At 37.6% G+C, this 20,983-nt stretch overlaps 2 protein-coding genes across 6 annotated transcripts; one reads left to right on the top strand and one right to left on the bottom strand.

The window, feature by feature from the left end:
• Positions 1-249: 249 nt before the first annotated feature.
• rap1aa (RAP1A, member of RAS oncogene family a) lies at positions 250-11,932 on the top strand. 4 transcript variants are annotated; one of them, XM_081349288.1, is made up of 9 exons: positions 250-342; positions 456-564; positions 4,159-4,223; positions 5,071-5,139; positions 5,246-5,302; positions 5,592-5,732; positions 9,005-9,148; positions 9,253-9,375; positions 10,924-11,932. In XM_081349288.1, the coding sequence occupies exons 3-8, from the start codon at positions 4,167-4,169 to the stop codon at positions 9,340-9,342; spliced, it is 558 nt and encodes a 185-aa protein (XP_081205414.1). In that variant the 5' UTR covers positions 250-342; positions 456-564; positions 4,159-4,166; the 3' UTR covers positions 9,343-9,375; positions 10,924-11,932. The 4 variants fall into 4 exon arrangements, with proteins under 4 accessions (XP_081205414.1, XP_081205415.1, XP_081205417.1 ...); XM_081349289.1 differs by lacking the exon at positions 250-342 and having other exon boundaries at positions 557-678; XM_081349291.1 differs by lacking the exon at positions 250-342 and having other exon boundaries at positions 557-769.
• Positions 11,933-13,475: 1,543 nt separating this feature from the next.
• On the bottom strand, positions 13,476-20,645 carry inka2 (inka box actin regulator 2). 2 transcript variants are annotated; one of them, XM_081348236.1, is made up of 3 exons: positions 20,597-20,645; positions 17,781-17,857; positions 13,476-14,626 (listed from the first exon to the last, which is right to left on the bottom strand). In XM_081348236.1, the coding sequence occupies exons 2-3, from the start codon at positions 17,850-17,852 to the stop codon at positions 13,694-13,696; spliced, it is 1,005 nt and encodes a 334-aa protein (XP_081204362.1). In that variant the 5' UTR covers positions 17,853-17,857; positions 20,597-20,645; the 3' UTR covers positions 13,476-13,693. The 2 variants fall into 2 exon arrangements, with proteins under 2 accessions (XP_081204362.1, XP_081204363.1); XM_081348237.1 differs by lacking the exon at positions 17,781-17,857 and having other exon boundaries at positions 20,597-20,639.
• Between the last annotated feature and the right edge of the window lie 338 nt (positions 20,646-20,983).

Genomic DNA, 20,983 nt, shown 5'->3' with positions numbered 1-20,983 from the left:
GTTGCAAACCAAATAAGTGACTAACTATCCCTTGACTTTGAATGGAAATCTGTGTGGTCGCTCATAGCCTAATTTAGTATGTCTAAATGTTATACCCCATGTTGAATTAAGAGCACTGAGTCGTCAGTTTGGTAATTCCAGGAACCTTGATTAGCAAGTGGGATTTTTGATGACTTGTTACAGTCTTCTGTACTGGTCACTTTTGAGCTCATAGGAAAGACTCTTAATATTGTCTGATTTTTTCCCCTCGCGCATGCTCAGTAAAATTTGATCTCATAGCTCAAGGTTTCTAAACCTTCTCAAACCTTTTGACCAACACATGTCTATGCAGCTGTTCAAAATGTATAAACAAGGATTTTTACAGATGACTTTATAGAGATTGCACTCACAGCAATTTGTATCAGATTAAGTACCTTTCATTAACGCTGTCTCTTTAACCCGTTTGTGGCTGTCAGGTCAGCATTCCGCGCGCTGCAGTGACGTGTGCATCCGCAGGCGTGACGGGAGTCTGTCTGTGATTGCGCGACAGTGTTATCCTGCATGCTACTCGAGCTGTGGGACACGGTGAGTGAACTGTTAACGAACCCCGAAACACCGCGACCCGGCACGGACAGTTGCTTACTAGTACTGTACAGCGAGTGCCGGGTTTTGGAGGAAAGTCGCTGAACGAAACCTCGCGTAATGACTATGCTAACTTGCTAGCGTGAGCTAATGAGGCTCAGGCCGGGTAACTGAGCAGAATCAACCCGCACAGCAGCGCCGCTGCCCGGTAGAGTTAATAGGAAACAGCGCTGCGTTAACAGGCCGCGGTCTTTACTGCGAGCAGACGAAAACACAAATACACACACACACACACACACACACACACACACACACACACACACACACACACACACACACACCTGTCCGCATGTTAACGGTGAAATATTTGATCTCTACGGCTTATATGTTACTCCAATGTGCTTGTTAACTAGTTAAACTCTGTGAGTTCATGTTTATACTGCGTTTTGATGCACATATGAACTCCTAGTGTAGGCTACACACTGGTATGCATTCTTCATTCGACAAGTGACCAAAATGACATTACAGCTGTTAGTGTAAAGGAATGTTTCATGCAGTCTATAGTCCTACAGCTATAGAAGAGCTGCATGTTAAGATCACAAAACAGTCCTGGTGACACTATAATTGTATTCAGTTGTCGAGTGGAGACATTGGACATAGGTTATTCCACATTTACACCTGTTTCAGTTCTATCTGTATATTTATTTGGATTGATCTATTTTTAAAGGTATAGGAACTTAGTCCGGTAAACTAGTAGATTTTTATTATTTAACTACTGGTCTGAAGAATATGCAATCTCATATCTTGTTTATGCCTTTTTATTGCTTATAGTGATTCACTTTGAGTGGAATGACTGGAAGAGATGTGGATATTTTTGAATTCACACTCAGGGCTTTTCTTTATATTTTTCTAGAAGTTATTCACAACCACTGAAAATATTGCTTTCTCTTTAAGTGTACTGTCTCATAAGACAATACACAAACTAGGGGTGCACGATATATCGGCCGCCGATATAATATCGGCCGATATGGTCATTTTTTTTTCACATCGGTATCGGTCCGATGTCAAAATAGGGCCGATGTGAACAGGCCGATATTTGACGTGTGAAGTTGAAGATTAAGTTACTGATGCTGACTCGTGCAGTGAACCGCGCCTGAGAGAAATACACATTTCATACAGATGACATAAGCAGAGAACAGTCTGTTTTCTTTCATTTTGAATTGTTCTGTTTAAAAATAGATGTTTCAAGCTTTCTATATAGGCTATCTCAGGTCTGTGAGGCAGGTAGGTTTCGGTTCATTTGAGACGCGCTTCAGTTCACGCGCTTTCGCCTCCATGTCCTGATTAAATATTTTCTAATATTTACTTTGTTTATTTTTGATGAAACATTGATCAAAATTAAGATACAATTAATACAAAACGAAATTAAATTTAAAGACAGGCTTTGTGCTTTCTGTTTGAGGTCTCTGTGAAAGTTTTAAAGCAGTCTTTGGACGTGCGTTACAGAGAACTGTCCCGTCAGTAACATTGTTAACGCAGTCCAGTGCGACTTATGATTTTTCCCTCATGACACATTTTTGATTGATCGTTTTTTGACTCGTAAATATTTGAATATTGCTTGATATTTGATACCCGTTCGAATTTGATTTTTCTCAAAAGTGACCGCACGTGTGACTTGTGGATTACTGATAAGCGCGAGTGGAGAAACAGGCGTTTATTATTCATTCTGTGTTGAGAAACGTACCTTCATGTGTTACGTTATTGTGTTGATAATAACTAAAGTAACCTAATTATGTTACATATTTATTTTGTATGAAAACTAGCGCGTTCGTTACTTATGGATTAAAAAGTAGGCTACCGATGTATCAGTGCTGCGCGAGCTGTCCCTCACAAACACGGACGCGCGCACACACAGAGAGAGAGAAGATAATTGTAAAATGAAAAATTGACGGGCTAAGTTTAAATTTTGTTCTTGCTTGTTTTTTTTTTCTTTCAAAATGTCAGAAAGCATTTTGTATTATCCATCCGATCCGTGTTTTTAAAATTCGTTAAATGACGGACGTTTTACTGTTAACACAGCCCATATGTCGGATTCGTCTTATAGCCTAGGCTACTTGTTATTATTTTTAGAATAAGTGATTCGTTATGCTATTATTGGACTCCTGTCTAATCATTGTCAACTGTTTTCTATAAATATGTTTGTATTGGCTAACATTTATTCAGCTAATGCGTGTCCTGTTTAAAATGTGCAATGTTCAAAGGCAAAGACAGCACGTCACAAATAGAAGTCCTTTTCCCTGTGCTATTTAGTATCATATTTGGATTTTGGAATAATAAATTAAGTAGCCTATCTTAATTGTACACAATGTTCCTGTTTTTTTTTTTCCTGTTTTCTAAGGGTTTCATAATTTTAGACAAGTTGACCAGCACACATTATATGCAATGCAATATAATGCATGTGTGTCGTATGTGTGACATATTTTGCATACAGGTAAAGGTGCCCAATATCAGTCATTTCTAAAGTAAAAAAAAAAAAAAGTGTTTTGGAAAATAGCTCTTTATTTGATAATCATTAAAATTTGTTTTCTATACAGAGATATCGACATCGGTAAATATCGGTATCGGCCATAACAGCAATATTAATATCGGTTATCGGTATCGGCCACAATTTTCACATCGGTGCATCCCTAACACAAACAAACCTCCATGGTCATTTATCACCTGCCATTAACTGACTTGTTTATTTACAGAACAAGATGGGATTTTAGGAGGGTGGGATTATAGCAATGATGACAAAGACTAGTGAAAGGTTTTTCGATGAGACCTGTTTTCCTGTTTGTTCATATGACGTTCGGCATTCAGCCTCTTTTTGTAGAGTTAATTGCTTCAGGCTGAATGAAATGGTGCATTAGCATAGCATCAGTTGAATCTGCATGCAGTAGATAAGCTGTTTGTTTGGTCAGTTGGATGCATATGCATCCGTGATTATAGTGGAATTTAAAGTAAACTCTGAATGATCTCAAACAGCCCTTTACAACATTTGCTGGGAATGTGCACGACTGTAGTGATGGTGCTTTAAAGGAAAGTAATTTAAAGTTGCAATATATCAAAGAGTGTTTTACCATGCAAACTGCTTAACTAAAGCATGCTAATTAAAGTTGGCATGAAATGGAAGTTGAGATCGTGATTTCTTCCTTATTGTTGGTGTGACTTTTATCTGCGAAACGGCTTCTCAAATTGTAGGGCATGGTTGCTCATGTGAGTGACAGGTTGCTGGGGAGGGATTATCGTTGGAATGTTGTGAAGACCAGGGAAGTTTAATGAGGGAATTTTTTTTTTTGATTAATTTATGAGGGCACATTATCTTTATTTATTTATTTATGTTTGCGCATAAAACGTGTATAGTACAATTTTTAACAATCTAGGCAAAAAAGAGGAGAAGGGGATGATAATGGTTTGGCAGTAATTAGATTATGAAAAAGTGGTGTAAATGTGGTTAACGTTTATTCATCTGGTAACCTCAAGTTTGTTAACCACGTCAGACAATTGCACTGATAAGTGATTTGAGTGTGTGTGTGCTGTGATTTAATCCTACAGGCCTCAGCATGCGTGAATATAAGCTTGTCGTCTTGGGCTCTGGAGGCGTTGGGAAGTCTGCATTGGTAAGTTCAGGATTATTTAAGTGTACACATCAGTAGCTACGTTTACATGGACACAATCGGAATGAAATCAATCCGATTGATGAATCCGAACAAGGTGTTTACATGAATGATAAATAAAGTAATCGGGTTGATGTGCGCGTTTATATGTCACAAGTTTCAAATCGGATCTGATGTTTTGACATGCGCACACTGCACGAATATACAGACTTTCCCGCATAAATATTCTCATCTATTGGTTCTTTATTTGTTTTAAACAGCAGACGTAATATTAATTCGTCTCTGGTCATAATTTAGAGCATATTAACCGTTTTGCCGTGCTGCTTATTGATCATGCAGTAAAAATGCCCCTCCCCGCAGCCAAAACCAGTCGTCTGTGGATGAGAATCCAAAACAAGCACTGGTGGGACGTTGTCCTGATTTTAGAATGACGGGAAACTTATTAATATGACACTTTATTCAACAGGAAGAACAGCTCGTTCCGCGCGTCATACGTCATTACGCTATTTAACGTCATCGCACATGCGCAGTCCTTTTAGTTTCGGTTTTCAATCCGATCAAGTGTTTACATGTTCTCTCGATCGGATTACAAAAGGGATAAACCACCCCTTTCAATCGGATCGAAATTTCATTCGGATCGAGCTCAATCGGATCGATTAAGGTGTTTACATGAGGTTTTTTTAGTCCGATTGAGCCGTCAGTCCGATTATAAGTGTCCATGTAAACGCAGCTAGTGTTGTATTATATATGGGCATTTTATACAGTTTATAACTGTATTTGTTGTGGGGTTTTTAATTTAGTCAATAGTATTTATTTGGATTGATTGAGATTCTGGTATTTTCTCACACAGACAGTCCAGTTTGTACAGGGAATATTTGTTGAAAAATATGATCCCACAATAGAAGACTCGTATAGAAAGGTAAGTAAACCTTTTTGGTATGGGTGAAGTGGAATAGCTGAACTAATACTCTATATAGGAATATACATTATCACAGTACTTGACACCGTCTTTTTTTTTTTTTTAGCAAGTTGAGGTTGATGGGCAGCAATGTATGCTAGAGATCCTGGATACTGCAGGCACAGTGAGTTCAATATGATGCATGAACTGTTCTGGCCAATTAGTTAATTAGGCTATGTTCAGACTGTCAGTCCAAATCTGATTTTTGAGCATATCTGATTGAAATCCGATCAGATATAGGAAGTGTGAACGGCAAAAAATCACACGAAAAGCTATTTTTACAAATCTGTTTCAAGCTACATCCATATGTGGATTCCATTCGGATACACAAATAATCGGATTTGGACTGACAGTGTGAACGTAGCCTTAGTCTTTCATGCAAACTCAATAGACTATTGATTATTTGCCTACAGGAGCAGTTCACAGCGATGAGGGACCTGTACATGAAGAATGGTCAGGGTTTTGCTCTGGTTTACTCCATCACAGCACAGTCCACCTTCAATGACCTGCAGGACCTACGGGAGCAGATTTTGAGGGTGAAGGACACAGAGGATGTGAGTCACATTATAAAAAAATATTATTATTATTATTATTTGCGGTGCTTGCTTTGGCAAATCATTGTGATTTTTAATAAATGTCATCTTTATTTTGTAAAAAAAAGAAAGAAAAGAAATCATGAACCTGACAGCCCAGCTAATGTCAGCCATAGCAAGTATTAACCAGCAAAGGCAAAACAAATAAGGCACAAAACTATTTGGATTTTACTGAGATAACAAGAGCTCAGAGACATGCATGACATTTGCAGAAGCTTCCATCACACTGTGGCACACTACGCTACTTTACCACTGCACCCACATTCTGTATTTAAAGCTCTTTGCTTAGTATGGGTTTTCCATGCTTGCACAATTGCTGTTCTTTATGTAAATTACATTAACAAATTAAGCATGCATATACACTACCGCTGAAAAGTTTAAGTTAGGAAGATTTAAAAATATATATATATTTTTTTTTAAAGAAATCTCTTGTGCTCACCAAGGCTTCATTTACTTGATCAAAAATACAGTAAAAAAACGTAATATTGTGAAATATTATTACAATTTAAAATAGTGGTTTTCTATTTTTATATATTTAGGGGCCAAACACTGAAAGTGCTTAGGCACCTCTTGAAATCGTTGGCATTGTTATTTTTCTTATTTCGTATGGAAGTCTATGGCAGCCCATAAAACCGCTTGTGGGAAAGTTATGAAATTTGGAACACTGATAGAGGACAGTCTGAACAGTCACCATAGCAAATTTGGAGTCTCTAACTCAATCCATCTAGCGCCACCAACTGTCTAAAGTTGTACTCATGTTTATGCTAATAACTTTGGAACCATAAAGGCTAGAAACAATTTTTTTGTTTCTTCTGATTACTTGTCTCAAGCCGTTTCGAATGCAAATGAGACATCTTTCCGCCATTTTGAATTCTCTGAAAAACCTACTTTTTCTAACTCCTCCTAGACGGTTGCTCCGATTTTCACGAAAATGTAACCAGATCATCTTCAGACCATGCCGACAAAAAGTTATGGAATTCAAGTTGATGCGTCAAACCATTCTCGAATACTGCACAAACTAATTTTACGTATCGCTTGTGAAAACAGACTTAAGGCTGTCTCTGCAACGCTTTATTGTATTCAGACCAAACTTAGTACATGTCATCACAAGCATGACCTGAGGTGACATGCTGCGTTTCGGCGCAGCGCCACCTACTGGTCCAGAGATACGAAAAATGGCTATTTTTGCTTATAATATTCTGAACGATTTGTCCAAAAATCATAAAAGTGGTCTCGTTAGATTCAGGGCATCATGCCGAGTCGACTAATATCTAATTTTGCAATATCGGCCATTTTGGACGTCGGCCATTTTTATTTTTTACTAAAATGCTGTATTTTATGAACGCATGAACATATCGTTACGAAACTCGGTATGGGTCATCAATACGATGCCCTGAAGGAGCCTGAGAAGTTTTGAACCAGCACCACCTAGTGGTAAAATTTATTTTTCAAATGCTTATAACTCTAAGTTTGGAAACATAGGTCGTTGGCTATATATTAGTGCCCAAATGTAAATTTTTATAGTAAATGGCAAAAAATTCACGTTTCGGTTCGATACGACACAGTGGTGTCACGGTTAGGGACGTTTTCGATACAGCAAAAAGAAAGAAATGCCAGAGAAATTTCCTTTTATTTAATTTTTGTATATTTTTATTTAAAGAAATTATTTTTAAATAAGTGTGGGTTTTCCTACATCTTGAAACTTTTAGTTTTATAAATGGGGGTAATGTTTGAAGGATGAACATAATGTTTTGGTCATCACATTAAAAATAACATTTAAATATGATAATATTTGAGTTTTGAAGTGCTGGAAAAAGATGTGTGACGTACTTGAAAGCATTTTACTATTCCTGCCAAACTTCCATGGTTACAGTTAGTGTTACTACATTAAATACATGGTGATTATTTTGGTTATTTTTACTTAAACAGATCATTTTGAATGCTTCTCACTAGATGTCGCGGCGATGTTATTACTTCTGTGGCGAATTCAAATGCTTTCTTTACTGGATCTCTTAGCGCTTTGTAGTAACAGTGTCGCTTGATCAAGATCGGCTCGCGCTGCACTGACATTGATGGTCCAAACTGATAAATGGTCCGTAAAGCAAATATGAGCAGCGCAGTTTCGTTCCGCTTTCATTACATTTGTCATTTGATGTTGGGCACCGTTGTGGTGGTCTTTTTCATTTTAATGAAAATATCCAGCGCTATATACATTTTTTTTTTAGATCGTTACTGACAATGGTGTACCGTCGATAAATACCAATGCCGTTTTATTGCCCAGCCCTACTTAGCATGCTAATCTGGTTAACATGCTTTTGTTTGCTAATACTTACACTGAAGCCTTGGTAAGTCAGCGTCAACTGAGTGGTGCAAGCTGCTAAACCACGTGCCACGAGCCCCGAACCATTCAGATCGTGGGTTAGAATCCTGTGTGGCACATGCCACAGACCGCAAGAGGTACTGTGGCCAGAAGTGGTGCAAAAGTTGCTTCAGTTCTAGACTTGGTGTCTATCCGAGAAGGAATTCAATAAAAAAGACATGTGGTGCATATAAAAATTCTTAATTTTGAGTTTATTCTCACTTGAACTATGGAACCTCGACATCTTCATGAATGCACTTCTTCCCAGTGGCCAACGGGATAAGTGACAGGCATCTGATCCAGAGATAGTGATAGTGAGATAGTGAGTCCCGCGTGGGACGTCTTTAGAATTTTTTTTTTTACATATTGTGTCATTTCGATTCCTTTATTATTCAAGCGTTGTACAAATCTTTATGTCTGCTGGATTAGAAATAAGTATATTTTGTTGATTCTCATCTGAATATCTGTTCATTTTGAGGTCATTTTCACCTGTACTTCTGAACCAGCTGTTTTGGCCCCGTATCGCTACTTGCATATTTTAAATTGTAATTTATTCTTGAGATGCCAAAGCTGATTTTTTAGGATAATTACTCCAGTCTTCATTGTCACATGATCCTTCAGAAATAATTCTAATATGCTGATTGATTATTATCATTGTTGAAAACAGCTGATTTTTTTGTGGAACTGTGATACAATTTTTATGATGTACATGGGGAATGTTTTGTGCCTTTATATAAGACACTAATGTTTTCTGTTCGATGCTATTTTAAAATCAATTACAATTCTTTGAACTGTCAGTGAGTGTGATTTCTGCTAAACCAAATTCAAACGCAGTATACACACTCATCAGATGTCTCTCTCTATTTGTGTCTAGGTGCCAATGACCTTGGTTGGAAATAAGTGCGATTTAGAAGATGAGAGGGTGGTCGGGAAAGAGCAGGGTCAGAATCTTGCTCGTCAATGGAGTAATTGTGCCTTTCTAGAATCTTCTGCCAAATCAAAGATCAATGTCAACGAGGTGAGACACAGTTCACCGCACTTTATCCAGAGAAAGATAAAAACACTTTTGTACCAAGTACACAAAGCCAGTTCTCTAATAAGTCTTTTTTGTGTGTATATCAGATCTTTTATGACCTGGTAAGGCAGATAAACAGAAAGACGCCGGTGGAGAAGAAGAGAGCGAAAAAGAAGTCAAACTGCATCCTGCTGTAACACAACTGCATCACTGCAGCAGCTCTGAGCCAGGTAGTTGATCAGAAATTCATTAGGAGTTTGTACATGCACCATTAAGTACTCTACAGCCATGATATTGTTGAAATTGAATATTGAATTGTACATACTCATTTATCCTGTTTTTACATTCAGATTACATTTGTTGTCATTTAATGTTCAAACAGTAATAATTTAACACTGTTAAATGTAATCTTTAACAAATCTCAAACATCCATTTTTCATACTGTACATTAAAACGCTGTAATGCCTAAATTTGTAACCTTTAAACTGATTGTTATTCATTGCTTTATTTTAACCTCATTTAAATCATATAGTATGGAATTTTAATATTGGTCTCTTATGGGGTGTTATGGGACCCTCCTGATGAAAAAAAATTACATGTGGATTGCCGAAGTATACTTTGGGCTTAAAGGGGTGGTTTGGGATTTTTGACATCGGACCTCATTTTTAAGTCAGCCTGGTTGTTATTCATCAGTGGAGACATTTTTAAAAAAAAATTATCCAGTCCTTATATTTGGATAGTTAGCCGATGCTAGGCTAGCGCGAGTCAAGGGTAGATGTTAGCCAGCCATTAAAAACCGTTTTACCCACTCCACAGTGCACCAAACGCAAATCAATTATAACACTAGACTATCGATGCAAATGTACGTTGAGAGAATAATGTTAGAAATCAAACTTACCTTTCATCTCAATGATCCCAAAGGAACTAGTTTCTCAGCAGCTGTGGAATTTTACTTTGCTCCAGTTAGTAATGCGGCAAAAAGTAAACACAGAAAAGAAGCGCACTACAGTGTGTGCAGTACATGTGTGTACCGGCTCACTCGGTTGCCTAGGTAATCAATATCACTCCGCTGCTGCTGTAGACAAGGCTTATGATTACAGGGAACAAATTATAACTAATGCAATGTGATGAAAGGTAAGTTTGATTTCTAACATTATTCTCTCAACGGACATTTGCATCGATAGTCTAGTGTTATAATTGTGTTTGGGGATACTTAATTTAATTAATCAATCAACAATACTATTGATCAGCATTATCAAACATGGATGTTTTACACTAGAAACAAACACTGATGTACTATTTTATTTAATACTGTGAAGCTGCTTTGATACAATCTGTATTGTGAAAAGCGCTATATAAATAAAGTTGACTTGACTTGACTTGACTTAATTTGCGTTTGGTGCACTGTGGAGTGGGTAAACGGTTTTTAATGGCTGGCTAACATCTACCCTTGACTCGCGCTAGCCTAGCATCGGCTAACTATCCAAATATAAGGACTGGATAATTTTTTTTTTTTAAATGTCTCCACTGATGAATAACAACCAGGCTGACTTAAAAATGAGGTCCGATGTCAGAAATCCCGAACCACCCCTTTAATGGTGTTTTTTGCATCATTAAAAAAATAGTACCACCTGCTGGAGTTCAAACATTTCTGCATTTGGTGCAAGACTTGTATCTATTCTTATGCTGAACTTACTTTTTGGTTTACCAACTAAGAGCTTGCTGAAGGGGTTAGTTGAGGCGGATGTCATGATTTTCTTCTTCTCTTTCTTTTTCAGATTGCCGAAATGAAGAACTGTTGCCCAGCTGGCCAACATTCCAGTTCCTCTCTACAGTTATTGGCCAAACAATCAATAAGGCAGACACAGACTTGACAAACACAAACAAACACAGACTTGACAGAAAAAGAGATGCAGCCTCTGCCTTTTCTTCCAGAACAGTCTTGAAAATGTCCCCCCCCCCCCCCCTGCTCTTTGCTTACTGTTTTTTTTTTTCTGAAGGAGATTCTACAATGAGGATCTGTGTCTGGAGCAAAAGCTCTGTCTGTGATGTGGCAAAGAGGGGTTAGACAGTCTGGGAGAGGGTTCAGGACTTTCTTAATGCCTACATAAAGAAAGGGGACATTTCAAAACATGTTCATGTTTATAAAATGATCAGAAATGTTTTTTTTCTTCCCATCATGTTTGGACTATCAATAACCATTTGTACAGAGAAGCTGTGTCCTTCATTCATCAAAACATTTTTCCTGAGTGACTTTGACTCATTTCTTTACATCTGACAAAAATTGTGGAAAATTAAAAAAGTTTTTTCTTTAGGGTGGTAATTTGAAAATTGGATCTGTCTATCTTGAAGATAAAGATATATTGTAGCCACTGCATTTTTTTCCACAATCAAAATTACATTAATTTTCCAGCTTTTAAATAACATTTTTTAGTATATTTTCTTCCCTTTATTTTCTTTTGCGGTAGGCTGTAGCTCAGCCTGGGATAAATATCAACCGTTTTGTGCCTGAGCAGGAGAAGAATGAAATCAGATCTATAATGCAGAGATGACTTCTCCTCCGATAACCGCTAAACCAATAATTAATAGTCAGTCCTTGACACTTCATTTGCCAAGTTAAATCAGTCTTGATGTGTCAAATGTTTCATTTTTTTTCTTTGTTCTACTCCATGGTTTAGTTGAACATTTCAAGCAAAGTGTCTGGCTGGCTTTTGAAATGTTTTTAAAGTAATGTGTGCTTTGATTTCTTTTTTTGACATTGATTTAAATAAATGTATTTCATATTGATGTGGTGTTTTATGCGCATTTATAGATTGCTATTCCTCACCAACATAGACCATTGCAGAGATACTTCGTGGCTCACCTTATGTACTGTAGATAAAGATACATCACTAAGCTACGCAAATAATTCCATTTATCTTACACTTTTATAAAATAATCTTACAAATAGGGAATGCAATAAGTGAATTTATATTTGCGGCAAAACATATATACCACTGGTTTCACAGACAAGGCTTAAGCCTAGTCCCAGACTAAAATGCATATTTGAGCTGTTTTAATTGAAAGCAACTTGTACTAGCATATCTTAAATGTTTTGTCTCAAGATGTACACCAGTAATGTTTTTTTCTAAGGAATATTTATAAAAGCTAGGGTCCTAATTGAACTATGGCGTAATCTAAATCCTGTCTGTGAAACCAGACCTACATGTTGTATTAAATGCAGAAAAGCAGCACAAGTGTTTCTTAATTCATAGAGTAATGTGAAGAAATAAGTCATAACAAAGGCAGACGTTCCTGATCTAAGACTTCATGGAATTCACTTGTACAGGAACTTGATTTTATTTTTCATTTATTTAAAAAACAGCTTCCCACATCACATCATGTATAAAATAGCTTCAAGAACAGTTATATAGATTATTGCAGGATCCAGATCCATGTTTTATATAGAGAGAGAAGAGAACATGAAGGTGCAGATAAAACAGACAGGCATTTGCATTTTTTTTTCATTTTTTGCATAGCAATTTAGCATCATTGCATAGTTTTTCTGTCCCACACAAAACAGCTTTATGCTTGCAAAGCTTTTTTATGCAAGACAGTTGTGAAAAAATGAACCAATAAGGACTTTTTCATAGAGTGATTGACAGTTAGGCATCTTAAACCTAAATACAAGGAAACGAACATCAGCAGAAACAGGATAGACTCTCAAGAGACCTACTAAAAGAAACAGCAGCTTATGTCTTAATATTTTTCTGTTTTCTTTGCTCTGCCAAACTCACGTCTCCAACACACACACATCCCAGAACTGTTTACCCAACATATCTTTGGAATTAATTGTTGAGTACTTCTCCTCTCTCTTGAGGGAGAAGGACTATCGTACCTCAACACCTTTTTTTTTCAATTGCTCAGAAACTCAATTCAAGCCATTTGAGCCATTCAAGTTGAGTCAGAAATATCATAATTATGAGTTCTCAGCACATGAATAACTGAGCAGAGACATATTTACAAGTGAGATACTCTGATTTCTGCCTGCCTCAAAAATCTGCCTGCCTCTATGGGAATTTAACATAGGGGTGTCCAAACTTATGCACCCTGTATAGACCATTTATTTATTTATGATACATTATTCATTCACAAAGAAAATTGGTGTCCTTAAAGGTTGGATTTTTCCTATTTTTTTTTTAAATTAAGGCATTAAGTTCAATTTCCAAAAGATGATTTTTTATTCCTCTTTTTAGTCAACTTTAGCATGGGTGCCTAAACTTATGCATAGCACTGTATATCTATTCTAAATCTTGTGGGATCAGTGAGCAGAAAGCAAGCAAAGGTGTTTATCACTCAACTTTAACAGTTTGCTTTACAGTTATACAATGAATAAATAAGTGATCAAAATGAATGCATTTTGAATTCATATGTTGCTATTTGGGTTTATTGTTTACAGTATTTATTTATTTTGCTTTGTTTAGACTACTTAGTTTTTCTTTTTTGTGACTGTGTGCAATTGTGTGTGTAATTCCAATTGTGTGTAATTCTCTTCCATATATGAGTCATTTAAACCCACATAGCTGAGCTGTAATCATACACAGGTGGATGCTTCTCTTCAATCTCCGCCCATCCCCTGTCTATCAAACCCTCTGAGCCCTGATAGGCCACACCCTCTTCCTGAGTGGGCGTAGTTTTCTTCTTCAGTCCTTTTGCTCTCCCCCAGAATGGCTTGCTGACATCCGATTTTGGCTTTCTGTATGTGATCTTTGGTTGTTTACGGACGTCCATCCCTTCGCTTTCATGATGGTGCCGTGGTCGAACGCGCCGTAGGACCCGTTTAAACATGCTAGTGGTTAGTGAGATTTTCCTGGAGAGATCTTGAGAGTGACTGCTAGATGATGACTCCAAAACTGTGTCTTTGAGACTCGAGTCGTTTTGCTCCTCACCTACAGCCTGGCCTCCAACATCCGGCAGATCCAGCCAATTCCCGACCAAATCAGCGAAAACATTGTCTCCCAACACCAATGGCTGTCTGTTTCTGCTATGGTTCATCAGTGAGGCTGTCCAGTCGCTGGAGTCGTCAAAATCGTAAGCGGAGAAATGGCTGTCGATTGTGTCTTCCTGAGAGGAAAAAGAGGAAGAAGTGCTTAGACTTCCTCTGTGAACCTTCCTGGGTTCGTATAACCTTGGAATATGGCGGGTCTCTGCTGGAGAGCTAGTGAGGAACAAAGATGTTTCCATGGTAAGCTCAGTCTTGAAGCATTCTTGTGGAAGAATTTCTTCTGGATTCCGTGTTTGGTCCAGGTGGGTTTTTCTTGAGCTGTGATTTATATGATCGAGCATCGAGTTGGTGTATGGAGAGGACTGGCTGGTTTTGCTAGATAACTCCAGCTCCTCCAGCGCAGTTTGGACCTGCAAGAGTTTGAGCTCCTGGAGAGCACCGATCACAGAATTCATCTGAGCGTGGAGACCCTCATCTGACTGCTGCCACAAAGAATCCTATAATGGGAAAGGGAAGAAAGCAATCTGTTGTGACTCATGAATAACAATGACTTCACAGTAATTATCAAAAAATCTATATTTCATCAAACTGTCTGCAATTTCTGCCCAGTGTGCCATCACTGATACCTGGCTCAGCATCTGCTGAAGAGAATGCCGATGTTTTTTTAACCTTGCCACAAAAGCAATTGCTTACCGGGAGCTTTGAGGGATTCTTTTCTGTAAAGATGCTTTGATACACTACCTTTCTAAAGTTTGCAGTCAGTTTTTTTTCCAGCAAGGATGAATTAAATTGATCAGAAGTGACAATAAAGACTTTTACATTGTTATTATAAAAATCTACTTAAAATAAATGCCGTTCCTTTGAGCTTTCTATCCATCAAAAAAAAGTATCAGTTTCCACAAACATTTTAAGCAGCACAACTGTTTTCAACATTGAAAATATTAGTAATATATATATATATAATACAAAACGTACAAGAGATGCATGCAAAAATGCCCAGTGAAAATTAAGGATAGAAATGTTTGGATACATTTTTCTATTGCATTTTTATTGGGTTTCTTTTTTGGGGGATAAATGTGAATATGTTAAAGTGATCTTGACATAAAGTTATAATATATATCTTTAAAGGTTGTTAATATAAAATGGCCATACTGTATGCATTGCAGTCTTTGTTTAGTTGTTTATTTCAATTATTAAATACATTCAAACTAATTCCATTAAATGCCCTAAAACACCCTTTTTCTTCTATCACCAAATAAAACCCGTAATCTTACCTTCGCAGCCTTTCCTTCTCTCGTCTCACTCTCTGTTTTCTGTTCCTTCTCTGCCTTACAAGTGTGATCGATCACCAGTCAGTCTGAGCACAGCAGCACTGATGCTATTCTACAGCAACATTGCATCCCAAGGCATGATGGGAGATGTAGGAGCTAACAGGCATGTGGGTGAAATGACTAGACTGTGAGTCATGAACAGCTGAGGCATGTATTTTACTGAGTTTGTCATAAATGCAGGTGTGAGGAAACAGAGCTTAACTTGTATTTGACCTGAAACATTCCTTTAAATTTAATTTAGATATTCAAATAGGATGTTATATAGCCTATATATACAGCTGGTTATGTGGACAGTAGAGCCATTAATGTCATTATAAATGTCACTTTTATATGATAAATTCAGTTTTTAAAGTTTACAGAGGTTATTTATTGTCATAATCACTTTTATGTGATTTGCTAGTTATGGCATGTTCTGTGTTTCACCAGATTTAGCCGTAGGTCCTTTTTCTCATTGTGTGATGTCACTGGCCTCTCCTGTCCTGTGTCAGTTTCCTTTGGGATGTGCCCAGACAGACAGCAGCATTAATCAGACATCACTGACAACACCAACAAATGAGTGATGGTTGTGAGTAACATCCTTGTAGCCCTGTTTCTTCATCTAGAAAGCACCTATTTTCTCTAATTCATTTTTCTCTTTATTTTCAGTCACTATCGTACACATAAAGGTTATTTAAATTAACATAAACAAATAATTGATCAAATAAATGATGAAAATAAATCAAATAAAATTTAAGAAGACAAGGCATGTCACACATGTGTGAGAGCTGACAAATAAGTGGATATCTTAGCTAACTGAGTGTCACAAGTTTGTCCTGTCTTGTTTTGCACTTGGGTGTTTGTTGTGTTGAGCCATGTGCTCGTGTTCATTGTTAGCCCCGCCCTTCTTGTTATCTTGTTATTGGTTTAATTCTTTCCACCTGTTGTCATCGTTACCCTCTTTTGTTTGCCTCCCTATTTAGTCTCCTTGTGTCTGTTGTATTGTGCTGTTACGTTGTCTAATGTTCTTGTGTTTGTTTCCCAGTGTTTTGGTTTGTTTATATTATTCTAGTGTTTTCCCCCCCGCGTGGGAGTTTTGTTTATCATTGTATTTTGCTTCTATTTTATTAAAATCCCATTTTGGTTTTCTGCAATTGAGTCCTCAGTTTTGTTTTTGAACCCAGTCGTGACACTGAGAGGAGAATTTACATGTATACGCTTGCCAGGCGTCTGATTAAAGTATATAGGCGTTAGGCATTAGATATTAGACGTTACAAGCCCTAGTGACGTGTCGGAGCTGAGAAAGTGACATTTTTTACTATGCGTCTGGATAAAGTACATTTGGAGACTGAAATAAGTTGTCACTTCACCAACAAGCCCAAAAGATATGGGCCTATAGTCAACCAAAATGCATCTGCAGAGTGTACAACACACCCCGTCACATGTGGCACTACCAGGTGGCGCATAGGGACGGTTTGCTATATTGCTCAGTAATTGTGACGGTTTTACTTGTAAATGAAGATAAAATAACGGAAAAAATTACTGGTAATAATAATAACAGTAATATACTGTAGTATTAACATCAACGCAATTGGCTGATTAGTTAGCTAAGCAACGTGTCACAAAAAATAGCTTACACCTCATATGCCTAACTCAACCTGCTGAGTCTTTAGCCACTTTCAATAAAGAGTTAATAGACACATCTGTTTCAATACTTGACCCACAAACACTTACTATTGTATTTTTTCCTTTATTAAAAACCTTATGTGTAGGCCTACTGTGCAAGACCAACTGGGACTAATCACATAACATGTTGATTTTTCTTTCCTATAGGTGGTAGCCTTATGGCAGCTTTGCATATATGGATGAATAAAGTGCATTTAAAATATTTCAACATCTCATGAAATTGATCTGTAGTGTTATAATACTACTGGGTAAGCCCTTTTTGCCGCAATGGTGGAGGTTTAAATCTGAAGCAGCAATGACAGGCAGCATAAAATAAATCAGCACTCACATTTTAAATCATTACAGAAGGGCGAGTGCCAGCCAATCAGCGGCCTCATTTTCAAATAACCGCTTCCAATCAGGTGGTTGGTTGCACTTTCTGTGTTTCTCTCAAGCACAAGCACGGCCAACAACAGGATTGGAACTGGATAAACATCAATGCACAGGGTAAAAGAACTGCGTCTGAGAAACGCGCATGAAATTGGGTGTAATAAAAAAATATAAACGCGGGCTCATAAAAAATATTATCTGCCCATATCTGAGAAGATTCGTGCAGTAAAAACACACTGCTGTAAAAGTAGATGAATAAAGAGGTAGAAAAAGATCAGGAAAATCTCACCAGTTCATGTTTTAGACGCCGAAGGTTACTGTTACTGTCCATGTCGCCGAGTTCTGCTCTCTCTTCACCCATAACTGCTGAGTTACAAAAATAAAATTATGTAAAAACTAAACGCAGGTTGATTCATTAAAACTCCATCTAATTCATGTCGCTACCCGCTGAGAGACCGTTAAAATTATCTTTGTTTTTTTTCCCGCGTTGGTTTTGGTCAGTCGTGCGGTATGAACAACAGCATTAAATATAATATTCCTCCTCTCTAACGTCTCTGATACACTTCTGATTACATATTCAGATGACATTACAGCCTCTGCGCACAGGCGAAGGAGAAGCCGGGACTACAGCCAAGGCACTGAAGTATGTGTGGGGATTTGAAAGGGAAAGTTCCTGAATAGGATTAACTAACGGTTGTCCGTCAACAAAACAGGTCGTGCTTTCACGCCAGCGGTCAGTTCATGATGAATGGAGGGTTCAAGCATAACAATAGAGCTACAATAGTACAGCTTTAACTCAGCTCTTAAGATTCACTCAGATATATTGGATGTTAGAGGGGGGTTGAGCCTTATCCATTTTGTAAACTTGTTTTTATTTCAGTTATATCATAGGCCTATATTTATATTTGTAGCATGTATCTATCTATCTATCTATCTATCTATCTATCTATCTATCTATCTATCTATCTATCTATCTATCTATCTATCTATCTATCTATCTATCTATCTATCTATCTATCTATCTATCTATCTATCTATCTATCTATCTAATTTTGAGAAGGGCACAGTGGCCTGACTTGAAGACAACTTGTACAGGGAGCTATCTGACTGTATAGTCTTAAATTCAGGTTTTCATGTGTATTATCCCCTTTGCTTTTTTCTGTTTATACCAACGAACTTCAATGTTACAGGGATGATCTCACTTTAATCAAATACGCTGATGACTTGGTTTTAATTTCTTGCCAAACAGACATAAATTGTTCAACCTATTTTGAGTAGGCCTATATTAAAAGTCTTGTACAATGGTTTCACAACAAGCATCTACAATTGAACATTGAGAAGACAAAGGAATTATTCTGTGGGAATCAAAATAGGAAAGGTGTATGGCTAGCTGGCCTCCCATATGAACAAGTTATAAAAAGTGTAAAGGTAGAGCAAGTTCCAAATTTTAAACATTTAGGAATAATTATTGATGACAAACTCTCATTCCAGGAAAATGTGGACCATACGTAAGAAAACAAGACAGCGTTTAGGTCTACCCAGGAAGTTAAGAAATCTTAGCATTGATGAGGATCTACAGTATCTTATAATATAGTATCGTGGTATGACAATTTAACAATGAGACAGAAGAATAAATTAATACAAGCAATTAACAAAGCAAATAAGATCACCGGCCAAAAACAGAGTACATTGCAAAAGTTGTTTTCACATTTTATAAAGAAAAAGGCATCAGTATATTCAGACCAGACCCATCCCCTCCACTCATGCTTTGAGGCTCGGGGCGCAGGCTGCGTATACCGTTTGCTAAACAGAACATTTATAAAAGATAATTTGTTCCATTGGCAGTGACTGTTTTATATCAAATTTTCAATTGAGGTATATAGGTGTATGAATGTGTGTATGCATAAGCATGTGTGCGTGTATTTACGCAGATATATATTGTATTCATTTGTTTTAATCATGTTTTTGATAGAGATAAATGTGTGCCACATGTGTTTTATGTGGTTGTACAGTGTTGTCTGATGTATCTGTTTTTCATGCCAGTGTTAAAGATTAATTTCTGTCCAGTGAATCAAGTCAGACAAAAATAAAGTCAAACAAACGATGTGATTTTTTTTTCAAAGTTTGCTTTAAATGTAATTTCAGTTAAATTAAAATAAAAATAAAATTACTTTAAAGAGCATCTTGCAGGTAAAAAAAAAATCTAAATGAATATATAACCGTGTATGAAAATACCATATGAAAAGATAATGCAGGATTTAAAATGTTTTAAAACGACATAATGACACCAATTTAGTAGATAAAGTGAGCGTTTCTTTGACTGCTCGTACAAACCGCTTTTTTTTCAACATCGCGTCATTTTACGTCACACGAGGGAGACGTGTGCTGTGCTCTGCCGCAGCTCTGTGCAGAGTGGGTTGGTATTCAGTAAGAGCGGTCGTGAGACCATAGGCGCCGATTTATGTTTTCCTCCGTGGGTGCTCATGGGCGTACGCCCTTTAAAAAAAAAAAAAAAAAAAATCAATTTTTTTGCACTTCAGAACCTTAGGAAATGGACAGCGGCCGACACTTAAATTTGAAAAATACTGTTCGATAGAACTGCTTGGTTTGTTACCACAGAAACAGTTATCTGCGTGCTTCCTCCGCGATAAAGTTCCGCATTTGCGGCTATCCAACACGAAAATGCATGCAGCAAAGCCTTTCACAACATTGTTTTCTTCAGTTTTGTCGACAACTTTACCATCTAGCTATTCTTTTCTTCAACTCCTCAGCATCCATCTCGACGACTGCAAGCAGATCGCGTGCGCGCGCGGTTATCATGACTTTTTAAAAGTTGGGAGGGCGTGGGCACAAATAAACTGATGTGGATTTTAAATTATTATTTTTTTAACTTGAAATACGGGCATATTTTTGTAGATGTGTTCCTAAAGATGTGCATATATTTGTACGTTTGCACATGATTGTTTTAAACCCATGTTTAGACCCGTGTTTCCCCCGTGTCCGACCCGACCCGCACCCGTTTAAGCAAAATTTGCGGGTAGGCTACCCGATCCCGCGCAGGACTCTGTCAAGTCCACACAGTAAAAATTCGATTTGTTAACTCACCATTGCGGTTAATTCTTCAGAAGGAACAGAATTAAAAGAACTGCGCTGCAGCTGCGCACAGAGCAGGGTCACTAAAGAGGCTTTTCATCCGAGAAACGCTGTGATTGGTGGATAGGATATGGAGCAGGCATACCATAGATATCTATGGGCGATACTACTCGACTGACTGCGACATAACCAATCACAGTGTGACAGACGCTTCACATATCACCGACTGCAATGATTAATTTTAAATGAATGTAGACAGAGCGCCTACTGGCAGTCTGGCACACGTGGGTGCTCGGTATTTTCCGTGGGTGCTCGAGCCCCGGAGCACCCACGGTATCGGCGCCTATGCGTGAGACAGTGTGTTTTCAGTAGTTTTTGTATTTCAATTTATCATCGTCA

Source organism: Scardinius erythrophthalmus (assembly GCF_964197995.2).
Source record: "Scardinius erythrophthalmus genome assembly, chromosome: 20".
NCBI lineage: Eukaryota > Metazoa > Chordata > Actinopteri > Cypriniformes > Leuciscidae > Scardinius > Scardinius erythrophthalmus.
Note: the sequence above shows the minus strand (reverse complement) of the source record. Positions and strands in the feature narration are given on the sequence as shown.

Coding starts and splice junctions, on each gene's coding strand:
- rap1aa (XM_081349288.1), top strand. CDS start 4,167: ATGCGTGAATATAAGCTTGTCGTCTTGGGCTCTGGAGGCGTTGGGAAG. Junction 4,224..5,070: donor GCGTTGGGAAGTCTGCATTG/GTAAGTTCAGGA, acceptor TTTCTCACACAG/ACAGTCCAGTTTGTACAGGG. Junction 9,149..9,252: donor CAAAGATCAATGTCAACGAG/GTGAGACACAGT, acceptor TGTGTATATCAG/ATCTTTTATGACCTGGTAAG.
- inka2 (XM_081348236.1), bottom strand. CDS start 17,852: ATGGGTGAAGAGAGAGCAGAACTCGGCGACATGGACAGTAACAGTAAC. Junction 14,627..17,780: donor GGCGTCTAAAACATGAACTG/GTGAGATTTTCC, acceptor TTCCCATTATAG/GATTCTTTGTGGCAGCAGTC.